Source organism: Triturus cristatus, chromosome 6 (genome assembly GCF_964204655.1).
Source record: "Triturus cristatus chromosome 6, aTriCri1.1, whole genome shotgun sequence".
NCBI lineage: Eukaryota > Metazoa > Chordata > Amphibia > Caudata > Salamandridae > Triturus > Triturus cristatus.
In genome coordinates this window covers 1206820803-1206834211 of record NC_140589.1, presented here as the reverse complement: position 1 = coordinate 1206834211, position 13409 = coordinate 1206820803, and the positions used below count along the sequence as shown (strand labels likewise).

The 13409-nt window shown below is 49.0% G+C and overlaps 1 protein-coding gene across 1 annotated transcript in view; it reads right to left on the bottom strand.

The window, feature by feature from the left end:
* The window catches only part of LOC146821170 (N-acylneuraminate-9-phosphatase-like), an 80453-nt gene that overhangs the window by 47611 nt on the left and 19433 nt on the right, over positions 1 to 13409 (bottom strand). The window contains exon 2 of the mRNA XM_085609330.1: positions 5936 to 6122. Coding sequence (XP_085465456.1) covers positions 5936 to 6025 — 90 coding nt within the window. The 5' untranslated portion in view covers positions 6026 to 6122. The remainder of the gene's footprint in view (positions 1 to 5935; positions 6123 to 13409) is intronic.

Sequence of the window (13409 nt, the reverse complement as noted above, 5' to 3'; positions counted from 1 at the left end):
AGAAGACTTCAGGTCCACCACGTAGGTAACAGGACTCTTGCGCTCCACCACCTCAAAGGGACCGGTCCACTTATCCTGGAGCGCACACGGCTCCACGGGGGCCAAGACCCATACTTTCTGCCCAGGCTGAAGCTCTACCAGAGTGGCATTCTGGTCGTACCACCGCTTCATCTCCTCCTGGCTGGCTTCCAGATTTGCCTCAGCAAGTTGCCTGAAACGCCTAGTCTGATTCCTGAAGGCCAGCATGTAGCTATATACATTCTGGGGAGGTTTCCTGGGAGATTGCTCCCAGCCTTCCTTGACCAGACTTAGAGGTCCTCTGACGGGGTGACCATACAGAAGCTCAAAGGGACTGAACCCCAGAGACTTTTGTGGCACCTCGTGGTAAGCGAAGAGAAGGCATGGTAAGAGGACGTCCCACTTGCGCCTCATGGGTCCTTCCAGGCCCATTATCATGCCTTTGAGGGTTCGGTTGAATCTCTCAACCAACCCGTTTCCTTGGGGGTGGTAAGGTGTGGTGAACTTGTAGGTTACACCACACTCTTGCCAAAGAGATTTCATGTACTTGGACATGAAATTGGTACCTCGGTCAGACACCACCTCTAGAGGGAATCCCACTCGGGAGAAAATTCCCATCAGTGCACGTCCCACCACGGGGGCCGTCACTGTCCTCAGAGGAATGGCTTCCGGGTACCGGGTGGCATGGTCCACCAGGACCAGGATGAACCTATTGCCCATCGCTGTCTTGGGGTCCAGTGGCCCTACAATGTCAATCCCCACTCGCTGGAACGGGGTACCGACCACAGGGAATGGCTGGAGTGGAGCCTTCTGCTTCCTCCCACTCTTTCCACTTGCCTGGCAAGTCTGGCATGTCCTGCAGTGAGTATCCGAACTCCTGCGCATTTGAGGCCAATAAAAGTGGGTGACAAGCCTTTCGAAGGTCTTGTCCTGCCCCAAATGCCCTGCCAATGGCACATCGTGAGCCAGCCCCAGTAGGAAGGCTCTGAAGTCCTGGGGTACCACCAGCGCACGGGCTGACCCAGGCTCAGCAACCTTAGGCTCTGTATACAGGAGGTCGTTCTCCCAGTAAATGAAATGCGATCCTGACTGATCACCTGCGGCCTGGGCTGCAGCCTGCTGCCGCATACCCACGAGAGAAGGGCACTCCTTCTGTGCCTTGCAAAAGTCCTCCCTGGTGGGACCCCCTTCCTGCTGCCAATGGGTCAGCTCCGGCAGGTCTCCCAGTTCAGCTATCTGCTCCCCTGTAGGCTCCAGGGCATCCCCCTCAAGGTCTGCTTCCTCCTGGACCGTGGGAACTTCAGGGGCCGGCTTCCCACGCCCCTTGCTCCTTCTCTCTGAGGCCGGTTCCTGGGCCTCCCTCTCAGGCTCCAGGACCTCTTGAGTACCTCTACTGGCTGCCATGGACCGTGTGGTGACACACGCCCAATCCGGCATACCCAACATCTCCAGGTGAGCACTCCGCTCCACCTTAGCCCAAGGTGAGCTCTCCAAATCGTTCCCTAACAAACAGTCTACAGGCATGGCGGGCCTCACAGCTACCTGAAGAGTACCAGAGACCCCCCCCCACTCAAAGGGAACCTGAGCCACCTTGCAGTGTCTCTCTGTGTTGTCAGCGGCAACAACGGGATAGAATGCATTGGGGACCACCTGCTCCTGAGACACCAGGTGACACCGGACAGCGGTCACACTGGCTCCTGTATCTCTAAGAGCTTCCACTCTATGGCCATTTATGGTCACCCACTGCCTGTACTTCTTAGTGTTCTCAGGCAGCTGGGTTGGAGGGACCACTTCACGGTCTCCTAGCGAGACCAGGGACATCTCTGCGGGACCCCACCCACCTTGGACATCCCTCTCCTCCCCCAAGGCTACACTAGTCACCTGCCGGGGTGGAGCACCAGTGGGTGCCGGTTTACCAAACAATGGGCACTTTACATCAGAGGCAAAATGCCCCAAATTGTTACACCTGTAACATCTTACGGGCCCCTTTGGAACAGGAGGACCTGTCGGGGCCCCGGTCGGTTTCTGGGGTGGGGGAGGCTGAGAACCCTTCCCTTGGTTCCCTTGGGGACTATTTTGGGGCCCTTTTTGGAACTGCTTCTGTTTACCCCTGTCCCCCCCACTCTTCTGCTGGGGACCCTGCCCACCTTTGGCGGAATCTCCCACGGTACCCTTGTGGACCCTGGTACTGACCCAGCGGTCCGCCTCCTCAGCAAGCTTCCTCGGGTTAGTCAGCTTACTATCGATCAGGTGCTGGCGTAGCTCAGGAAAACAATTACTGGACAAGTGCTCCCATGCCATTAAATCAAGAAGCCCTTGATAATCATTTACCTTACTACCCTTTACCCAACCATCCAGCGCTCTGCAAAAGAAAGTCACATACTCCACATACGTACTATTGGGAATCTTAGTGCAACCCCTGAACCTCTGTCTATATAACTCAGGGGTCAACCCATACCTAGCCATCAATGCTTCCTTCATATGGGCATAAGAATTACGAACATCAACAGGTAAATCTAACAGTGTGTCCCGCCCTTCACTCAGGAACCTTCCCCACAACCCCGCTCCCCAATCTTTCTCAGGGACCCGGTGGGAAGACATGGCTACCTCGTAGGCTCTGAACCACTGCCCGATGTCGTCATTCCTGAAGAACTCCTTCACTACATCCTTGGGAATATAAACTCTTGGTTCCGCCGGTACTGGCGGTGTGCTGCCACCAGAGGGATTAAGCTCCAAACTTTTTGCTTTCAGCTCCAGCTCCCTCAGCTTCATGTCATGCTCTAATTGTAGTTTCTTTTCTTCCATGGCTAATCTTTGTTTTTCCATATCCATCTGCCCATGAAGTTTTGCCATTTCCACCTCGTGTGCCCGGGTTGCGGCCCTGTCTGCCAACTCTTCTGGCGACAGGCACCTGCCAAACTCATGGACACTTTCTGGGGGAACCACTTCCACCTGATTCTCTGGTGCCTTTGACTCATACCAGGCCCTCAGCGCCTTCACAAATTGTTCCTTCTTTTTCAATCCAGTTTGGGCAATCCTGAACTTGGAGCAAAGACCTTTCAAGTCTTCATTGGTACGATTCAGAAGCGCGTCTTCTTCCCAATCTACGTCTTCAAATCCAGAGATTATGGAAGCCGCCCTTCCGGCGGAAAGTGAACCAGGCATGGCTCTAACAACGGAGACTCTTGGCAAAACAAAAACAAATGCTAGCCTTGTGGCTGTGTTACTGGTCTGCTCTCACTACGTGGCGATCAGTGATTCACTATACGCAAACCACAAATGCAAATCCGTAAATCCTCACCGCTGCCACCAATGTTAGAAATGAGGGGGCTCTGGTTGACGCAGGTGTGAACCCACAACAAGCAGGGACCCTTTACTTCTTGTCAGGGCGAAGGATGACTCCTCAGAATAACCCCTGCTCACCCTCTAGGTGCGTGGCGCGAGCAGTCTAGGCTAAGTCTCAGGCGTACACGGTTAAGCAAATGCAGTTACACATACAGTAAACCCCTTGCATGCACCACAAACGGACACCAATCAGGAAGTATATAAAAATAAGCTTTTATGTAGTTTCAGCAGATTCAAATACAAGGCCCAGTAACGTTGAACTGATGGGGCCACAATTCTTGGAAATACGGTAAAGTTCTCTTTGTACGAAAAGTTCTTTAGGCGGGCACAAGGTGACTGTAGGCCTCAGCGCACTTCGTGCTGAGGCAGCGCCCAGGAAGCACACAGCAGATGACAGGGAAATAAGAACGTTGCGGACCCTGGATCCGATGCGAGCTCGCGGTCGAGTTCGTAAGTACAGTACCTTGTTTCTTGACGCAAAGGCGGGTGCGGGATTTCAGCGGCTCTTCGACAGAAGAGCGAGGCGGCGTCCGGGGCTCCCACACTTCACGAGGGTGTCTGATCTTCAGGCTCACGACAAGAGCGGGGTGTTGCAGGTGGCGGGTGAACAAAGCGGGGCAGCCGGGCACGCAGTTACGTCCGGGCCGTCCGAGGCTTGGGGATGCTCACAAACGCCGATTCCGGCGGGAGGGTGAAGGTGCACAGCGAGCCTCCACGAGCGAGGTGACGGGGCGGCCCAGCACAGCGTAGGGGGAGCGGCTCCGATCGAGCGAGGCTCTTCCCAAGGCGGGGGCGGCTAAGCAGTCCGGGTCACGGCTCAGGGAGGGACTGGGCACGAGGGTCACAGCTCCGGCGAGGGAAAGGACACCACAGTCCAGCAGCAGGCGAGTGAAGATCAGGTAGAGCCCAATGGTCCTGGGGCTCAGTTCAGGGGGCAAGCTCAGTTCCAAGCCCTTGGAGATCGTTTTGGAAAAGCACAAGTCTTGAAAGTAAAAGTAAAGTTTTCAGCAACAGTTTCTCTTCTCTCCTTTGGCAGCAAGGTCACCACTGCAGGCCAATCCCCCAGGATAGGGACAGTCTTCCTCCTACAGCTTTCCCGGTGCCTCCTCCTCAGGCAGAGATTCTTCTTGGTCAAAAGCGGATCTAGTTTCTTAGGAGCAGGGCTCCTCCATTTATACCACAAATCTTTTGTTCCCCCAGGCCAGGGGGGCCCTTGCCTAGTTCAGTCCGGTTTCTGAGCACTTTGTTTACGTGATGCAGGCTTCTTCTTTCAGAGTGCAGGGCAGAGTCATCAGACGCTCCACAGGGGGTGGAGCCGGCATCGAGGTAGCGGAGCACTGTCCTATTCAGAGCCTAGGAGCACTCCTCCCACCCATCTACCTGTCGATCGTCCTATTCATACCAGGCTACCTAGCCCTGCCCATCTGGGTTCCCCCAGCCCTGTCACTCACACCAGCCAGACATCAGATACACATCACGCAGAGGCGGCTGAGATGGTTAGGCAAGCAAAGGCCAACTTTCTAAAAAGTGACATTTGCAAACCCGGAATATTAAAATAAACCTTGCGAAAAGATGTACCTTATCATTCCGAGTTCAGGCATACTAAACTCGATCTCCTACCATGTTCCCTGGGTCGGTTAGGATCATAGGGTGTAATAATCCAGGCCGCCCATACTGGCCTATGGGAACAGGGTAGCCTTACAGTAGTGAACAGCAAAATGGCGGCCGTTCACTACCAGGACAGGCCACGCATCTGGGCTTGTCCTACCTTAGGCTTACAACGCACCCTGCCCGTGGGCCTACCAGAGGGGTGACTAACATGCAGCTAAGGGAAGGTTTTAGGGACTGGCAAGTGTGGGCACTTGCCGGTCAGCATGTCAGTACCAGACTGCACGCAGGTTCTGCGATGGCAGACCTTAGACGTATTTTACCGGCCGCATCTGTGGGTGGCACAACTTGTGCTGCAAGCCCACCAGCGGTGTTTGTCTTTACATGCCCTGGCGCTCCTGGCGCACTTTACTGGGGTCTGATAGTAAATCAAACAATCCAATCATGGAATCCAACCAACATATACAATTTACAAAGGGAGCACTCGCACCGCGACACTGGTTGGCAGTGGCACAGCGCGCTGAGCGGCCAACACCATAAAATCACATGAGGCACAGTGACAAAAAGAGGAAGGGAGACTCACGCCAAGGTGCCAGGTCTAACATTTATACTGAAACAAAGAATGGAAGGAATAAACAAGTGATCAATAGAAACGCTGAGTTTGTCCTAAAATATACTATTATACAGAATAGCTTACTGTGGTCATCTGTTGGGGTTCTGATATAAGTGTCAGTCTAGTCAATGTGATCAATTATACATGCACCATCAGTGATCCCAGGAAGATTAAAATGCAGAGAGTCAATAGCCCATGTGGCTGTTCATTCAAAAGCATCTCTATTTTTATTACCATTTTATCAAAGTTCATTTTGTGGGAGACAGATGAAGGGTAACCAAGTGGTTCTTACTAATCTTACTCTTTTAGTCACACGTTAACACATACACAGGTATGATGAAATGTCCTCACCTTCTGAATGGCTATCTTGCTGGCTCCAGCTGTATCAATAAGTGTGTTGTCCAAGTCAAAGAAGACTGCTTTTACACCACTGAGTACCATGGCTAAGCATGTGATGGTGGCACAGATGCTGAGAAGAATTGGGCAGACACCTGGATCTTAAAAAGAATCTGGTCTATTTAACCTCTGAAGATGTTTCCTGGGAAAACAAGACAAACAATATTATAGACTATTATCCCTTTACAGACCAAATTTGCATTTTATACACTTCTTACAAATGAATACATTAATCAGAACAGTTTAACATTTGTGGCACAATATGCCATTGGTGGAGGAATCGTTCTGGCGTTCAAATGTGGCTTATCACGGACACTGTGATCTCGAAACGCTATAATGTGGCATGGGAATACATCACCATTGCAGTCTTACATGAGGAATGCATAATGTTAGGAACTCAATGATTGTTATACTTGTTTTAACTAGAGTGGATATTTGTTGTCCTGCATTCAGTGTGAAATGAAAAGAATGGAGAAGGGGCGGAGGGAGGCAAGTGTGAGCTTTTCAGTGGTGGCGAAAAAGACTGCGAATGACCTGTACTGACGTTCCTTCATTGGTATGCTGCTATTTAACTTGGTGACCCCACTGCTTAAATATGCTGGTTTTGATTGTGTACTTTACCATGGTGAGACTTCTATTTTATACTAGGATATTAACCATTATTTTTCTTTTCATATGGAAAGCAAATTTCCTGAGTGGGGAAGAATGAATGTGAATACATTCTAAAGTTCGCTGTGTGCATTGTATCATTGAAGATATTCAATAAAGGGGTGTGGCGTGACTGGCTAAGATCGTGAACCACCTGTGTTGAGCTCCTGACTACTCCCTTAAACAAACTGACAAGAATCCTGTTTCCTGAAATAACTGGATGTGTTTCCTAACCGCGTCTGACTTTCTGGGACATGCTAACTGCCATGCTCTGCTTATTTCCAGCAAGTGGTCTGCCACCGGGCCATTCTTTGTACTGTAGCCCACATCTCATGGAAACGATAAGATGGCAGCTGCTGCTGAGCCAAGCTGCGCTTCAGACTCTTGACTCTGAGGCAAAGGTGTGGCCCTGAGCAGTAGCAAGTGTCCAGCCTTGATCTGCACTACGGAGGTGCTCACAGGAAACTAGGGGAAGAATAGTGGCCGGGAAAACTGAGAACTTGGCAGCTATGAGTGGGGGATGTGTGGAGGCCTCAGAGGAGCTGGACACACCCTTTTAGTGGTGCCTGTGGGCCAATGAATTGAGCTAAAGGAGGAATCAGTGGTTTCCTCTCTGCTGACTGCTGGGGCGAGGGCTTTAATTTAAACAGTGCATTGGTGCCCTGGGCAGGGGATGGTGCCCAGCCCCACACACAGAACTAGGAGCCTGTTGGCTTTGAGACACCTGCTTTTCCCTAGATGTCCGAGGCCTATTTTGGAGACAGACTGGGAGTGCAGGTGATTGGTGAACACCCCCAGAGATGTTGGATTTGCCACTCCACAGGCCCAAAGATGCAGGGGTCCCCAGGATGATCCACTGCTAATCTTTATAAATACTAGGCACTGCGCTATATCGGGCTGGCCCGGACCTGCTCACCCCAACATGGGACATGGCTGACCCTGAGATGGTGGTGCCTCTTGCCAGGGCACGAGACTTGTTTGATTGCTCAGACTGAGCGTTGGGAGCCTCTTGCATCGACTAAGCTATAATGTGGGGGACTCTTGTGACCGACGTCTGGGGTCGCTGGGAGTTTCGAATGCCCTGGAGGCAGGAAAGTGACATACTGTACTGTGACCATGACTCTGCCCTACTCTGGAGACATCCTTCTCCCCATCGTGAATTCCTGAAGCCAGGCTGAACTTGTGCGTGGACTTCTCTTTCTCCCACCCGAGAGACTTGAGAATGCACCCCAACTGCACATGCTGCCCATTGCCGGCCGAGAGCAGAATGAGCCCATACTAATCCTTACATTTTCCTGTTCGCTCTAGAGAGACAACTGGGCTGTGGCTATGTGACTGGGTCTCAGGCAGCCTGTGAGGGGTGGGAGCCCACCTCCCATTCTTTTCTCGCCAAGGCTCCCAAGCCCATCTATATCTGTTGTTGAACTGACTAGCTCAGAGCTTGACTATGCTGTGAAATATCTTCCTGTACCTAGGGACGTAGGTGTACTCACACTGCAAGATCAAACACAAGATGTAGACGCAAGTCATGGAACCGGGACCATGAGACGAAACAAGTCCAGCTCCTAAAAGTTCAAACAAATGTTGATAAATTCATCGCCTGAAGCCAAACACCCAGAACATCCGACAGAGGTCGCCATCCCACAGACTTGGCAGAGGATGCGGAGAACAGAGCAAGGACACGTAATTTCTCCATTGCAGGCTTCCCGGAAGGGGCGGAGGAGTTGATCCCTCAGAAGTTCCTAGTGACATACATACTTAACAGTTGAAAGGTCCCACAAATCCACCCCACCCAAATAGAGGTGCCCCTCCGCACGCTTTGATAGAAAAGCTACAAAACAATAGAGAAGCGATCATTAAGGGCACATGTGCGATAAGCAGCTCACATTTCAGGCAGTTCGAATTATGGGGTTTTTCGGATTACATGAGTTAAGTCCAAAAATGGAAAACATATAATAGTGTTTAACAACAGTTGAGGGCCTCGAAACTTCTGTTTGGCAAGGCTTAAAGTGATCATTAACTCTAGATCCATCTTTTTCAAAACCCTTCCCAGGCTGCCTGGTATTGGGCGACTGAGAACAAAGCTTTAAGCTGCAACCCGGTTCCACCATGGGGCGAAGCCTAATAACAAGCTAAACTAAGGACTTGGGGGCAGCCTAGCAAACCTCAGAGATGAAGAAAATCATGCAAATGACGTGGTCCGCCTAGGGGAACATCAGTCTCCACAGAAACAGGAGGGGAACACCCTGGGTCTGACTGAAACTCAGAGCCTAGTTCTATGTGGAGATCAGCATTGTCCCCAGTCTCTGGGTTGACAGTGCGGAACTATCTGAAAACTGGTTATTTGGCCCTCAGAATTCTACTTTGCCAGCTACAATGTATTCCATTATTGCAAGGTCAACAGTAGGGACGGGTGTTATGTATGACTCTCACCTACTTTCTTATTCACGGTTAAGGGTGGGGTGACAGATGCCTCTGGGGTGGAAGTGTGGAGAAAGGGTGGGAACTAGTTGCTACAGTTTCAATACCGATTGTTTCTATAACTTACATTTACACACAGTGCTTGCTCTGGTCCATGAGAATGCTCATCTTATCAGGGATGGCATACATCTCTCATAAGCAAAATACACCACCACCAGCCATACACCACCACCAGCCAAACACGGTTGGGCCTGATACATACAGTCTTGCAAATTGACTGATCCATATTACCCTCCATCATGCATACCTTCACCATCATCATCTCATAGAATATCAATAGCCTAAATGACCATTTAAAAAAGGGTTGGTACTCAGATTTGTGAAACTTCACACAACACCCACCTTGGCACCAAGTGCTCTTTAGTGCCCGGTTTAGCTATGAAAGAGTGAGCTACAGGCCCTCTCCGTACACTCTAAATAAGACACTACAGAATCTAGAAGGGCTAGCTATCCTCTTGCACAAAAACGTTCCTCTTTCTGTCGCTCAGATCCACTTGGGAGATTTGTGGCAGTTGAGGGTTCCCATGAGGGTCGCCATTTCAGCCTACTGTGTATCTATGTCCCACCATTGCTTACGAAGTTCTTTTCTGAGGAGCTCTAGGGGCTCATTATTGGCTTTGCCTAGGGTTCCACTACTGTAGGAAGAGACATGATAGTGCCCCACATGGATTTTACAAGAACTAGAGGATTGAATCAGAGCAGAGGAGGAAGACTAGCAGTGTAGGTGGTAGGGTTGGGGCTCTGTGTGGCCTGGTGTGCGAGGACTTAATCCTACTAGTTTGCATCTACCCAAGACTAAAGTAGGCATGATGCAAGCTATTGAAAACACTTTAAGGATAGATGAATTCGTACTTGCAGGCAAGATATCATCACTTATCTAAATCCTGAATTGCCAATTTGTAAAATTTCTTTGCAAGTTCCAATCACTCATTGAAACTGGATGCTGTGGTTGTTAGGACCAAATTTGATATATTTCTAAAGTCTTATTAAAACAGTACTGTTTTTAGGAATCATTTCAAAAAAGTTTTATTGTGTACAAACTGTGCGATAACTGCAATGGACTTAACTAATCGGATGCAATAAATACTTGAAAACTTGGTGCGTGGTAGACAAATAGTGTGCACAATTGATATCACAGGAACGGAAGGCTTACCTGAACTAGAACAAGGACACAGTGAAGTCACCTGGCATACTATGGTTGGCAGGGAAATCTACCCTGCGTGTGGTCTCAAGGCCCTTTTTGAAGGGCAGGGCGAGCGAGAAGTAGCAGCAGATATGCTGGAAACTGACATTCTGGCACTGGAGCAGGAGAATCATGGACAACACAGTGAACAAGTGTGGTGCCGAATTTAAGTTGAGACGGCTTCACTCACACAGAATTGTCTTGCAAAAGTATACAAATGCTGGGTAGCTACCGCTAGAAGAGTGTATGACTGGGGGGGATAAATCTAACAATTTACTATATTGGCTGGCGATTAGGGATGTGGCATCTAGAATGATCCCTAATATCATCAACAACATGAAGTCAAGTGGCTTAGGCAATGGATATCGCTTCCCCCTTTGAAGACCACTATCACTCCATCTATGCTGTATGGGATCGGCCCACTTGTGAGGACACCTCTCTGCTCATCACAGATATTCCCCTGTAGAGATTAAAATCCACTGAACAGCTGAAACTTGACCAACCACACATGCCATCAGTGATAGAAGCGTACCTGAAGGACATGAACCCTGGTAAGACACCAAGGACAGACGGTTATCCTACGGAGTATTTCTGTATATTTCAATCCCTCATCTTGCTACCCCTACTAGATATGTATGTCGAGTTGGCTGAGAAGAGCTGCTTCCTATCCAGTCAGGATCTTGCGACCAATATTGTTCTTCTTAAACCAAGCACCTGCTGGATCAATGTGACTTCCAGTGCCCAATCTCTGTCATAAAGAGATCAAATTCTACGCTAAGACCCTAGCAAAAAGTCTCCTTCGAGCGCTAACACAAATGGTCCATCCAGACCAATAAAGCTTTATAACCAAGCGCAGCCCTCAACATTGCACAGGCAGAATGCACATGACCCTGGCACACTTGCAACACCTAAACACTCCTGTTCCCTTATGCTCATATTTTGAGAAAGCCTTTGACTCCCTGGACTGGAGTGTCTATAGAGGGGTGTTACTAAACATAGGCTTTGCCAAATATATGTCTTATGTCTGGGTCCAGTACGCCCACCCACAGACACAGGTCCCGCTGAATGGTGTTTTCTCCCCCTACACCTAATTTGTAGCTGCACCAGACAGGGAAATCCCTGTCACCCTCCTTTTTAGGTCTCGCCTGACCCAGCGCATGCGCTGGTCTGGCGAGACTTATTGAGAGGGCTCCAGAAACTGCTACCAGGCCAGCCAAGAGCTGCAGTGCATGTGCGCGGGCGCGCGCTGCGCTTGACCGCGATTACTTTCACTTTCGCGGCCGCGCGACTGCTTTGATGTTTGATCGCGATCACTTTCGCGGCCGCACGGCCGCTTGGCATAGCCAATAGGTCTCGCTTTTGGGACCTTATAAGTATTTAGTTATGCAACTGTTGCATGGCTAAACACTTATAAGGTCCCAAAGGCGAGACCTATTGGCTATGCCAATGCTTGTTTTCTTAGCTGTATGGCCACTGTTTTTGTAGATTACATGTGAGGCTCAGGTCTGGGGGCTTGACAGGAGAATTGAGATAGACAGAATTTTCCTCAATGCAGATGATATCCTTCTGTTCCTCTCCTGAACGACCATCAAAGGACCCCTTTTAATTAAAATACTGGACATATACAGGTGGCATCTGGCCTCCAACTTAACTTGTCCAAATTTATTTTGATGCCATTAAAGGGAGATACCGGGGATGTGTATTGGCAATCACAGGTGCTGATGAGCAGACTCCACTTCCATTATTTTGGGAGTTCATAATTCCTTAAGAAGCAGCCTTACCTGGAGCCTCAACCTCAGCCCCTTAATGCTTGAAATGAGAAAGCGCCTTCACAGATGAGCCATACTTCTGCTTAACACCCTAGGCTGAATAGCTCCTTTAAAGAGAATGTTCTTGCCAAGGTTCCTGTTTGTGCAACAATATTTCCCACTAACTAGTCCTCAGAGCTGGTTTTAAGAACTGCTTACTCAATAAAATTAGGTTGTAAAAAAATACATTTAATATAAATCACAAAGAAGACACTGTCTCTCTCTGTTTTTATAAAACTTTCTGAAATGACAAATCTCGGAATAGGCCATGAAAATGATACAGTATATCATTCCACAAAGATCTAAATGACGCCAAGTGCAAACCATATCTGCATGATTCAAGGCAGTGATGGATGAGCACCAGCAACAGTTAAATCAGAAAATGTACTAAACTAAAGGGACAAACATATTCTCATACAGGTGCTAAGGCCCAAGTCAGTATTGTTCAATCACGATGCTCCTGTTCCCAACTACACAGAGGTCAAACAAAAGATGAGGAAATACTATGATGCAGTCAGCGACAAGTGCACAAGCAAGAACGAAGATGAATGACGACCCAACCTGCCTAAAATAATAATTAAGGAGAATCCCGTTAGTGCCAATGATTTAAGCAAGAACCCAAGTAAAAGAAGGCTTAAGACAATACTCAAAACTTTTTACACAACCCAGACACATGAGCCATGAAGGAAGACTTGTGACTATAGAACAAGAAATTAATGTGTACAAGATGACAGTACCAGAGGATGGTACCATGTGGATTAACTCAGTTACTGGACACAGGGAACAAAAGGAGGGAATAAAGAGAAGGAACAAAGAAGTTACTTATCTTCGGTGACGTCTTATCTAGTAGAGACTATCTAACTGCAGATTCCTTACCTTAGAATATTTCCCAGGCGTCAGACTGAATCTGGAAATTCTTGAGTCAGTAGGTGCCGTTGATCAGCTCTGCATCAAAAACGACATGTGCGGTACCTATATAGTACCATCCCAGCACACCGATATCAGTTTCTTTTCGTGACATTATGGCACCAGAAGCACAAAGAAATATCAGAAGGCTGATGGATCCATATGCAGGCACTAAGGACCTCAGGGGCCTACTAGTCATAAAACAATGGTTTGCAGAAGCGAAGAGGTTGGGTGGGTCAGTAAGGAATATGCAGCTAGAGGGAGTCTCTACTAGATAAGGCATTATTGAAGGTAAGTGACTTGTTAATTTGATAGAACTTTCTAGCTGCAGATTCCTTACCTTATAAGAATACTAAAGGAATACCTCCCCAGAGGTGGGTCTCTTAACTGCCTCACACCGAAA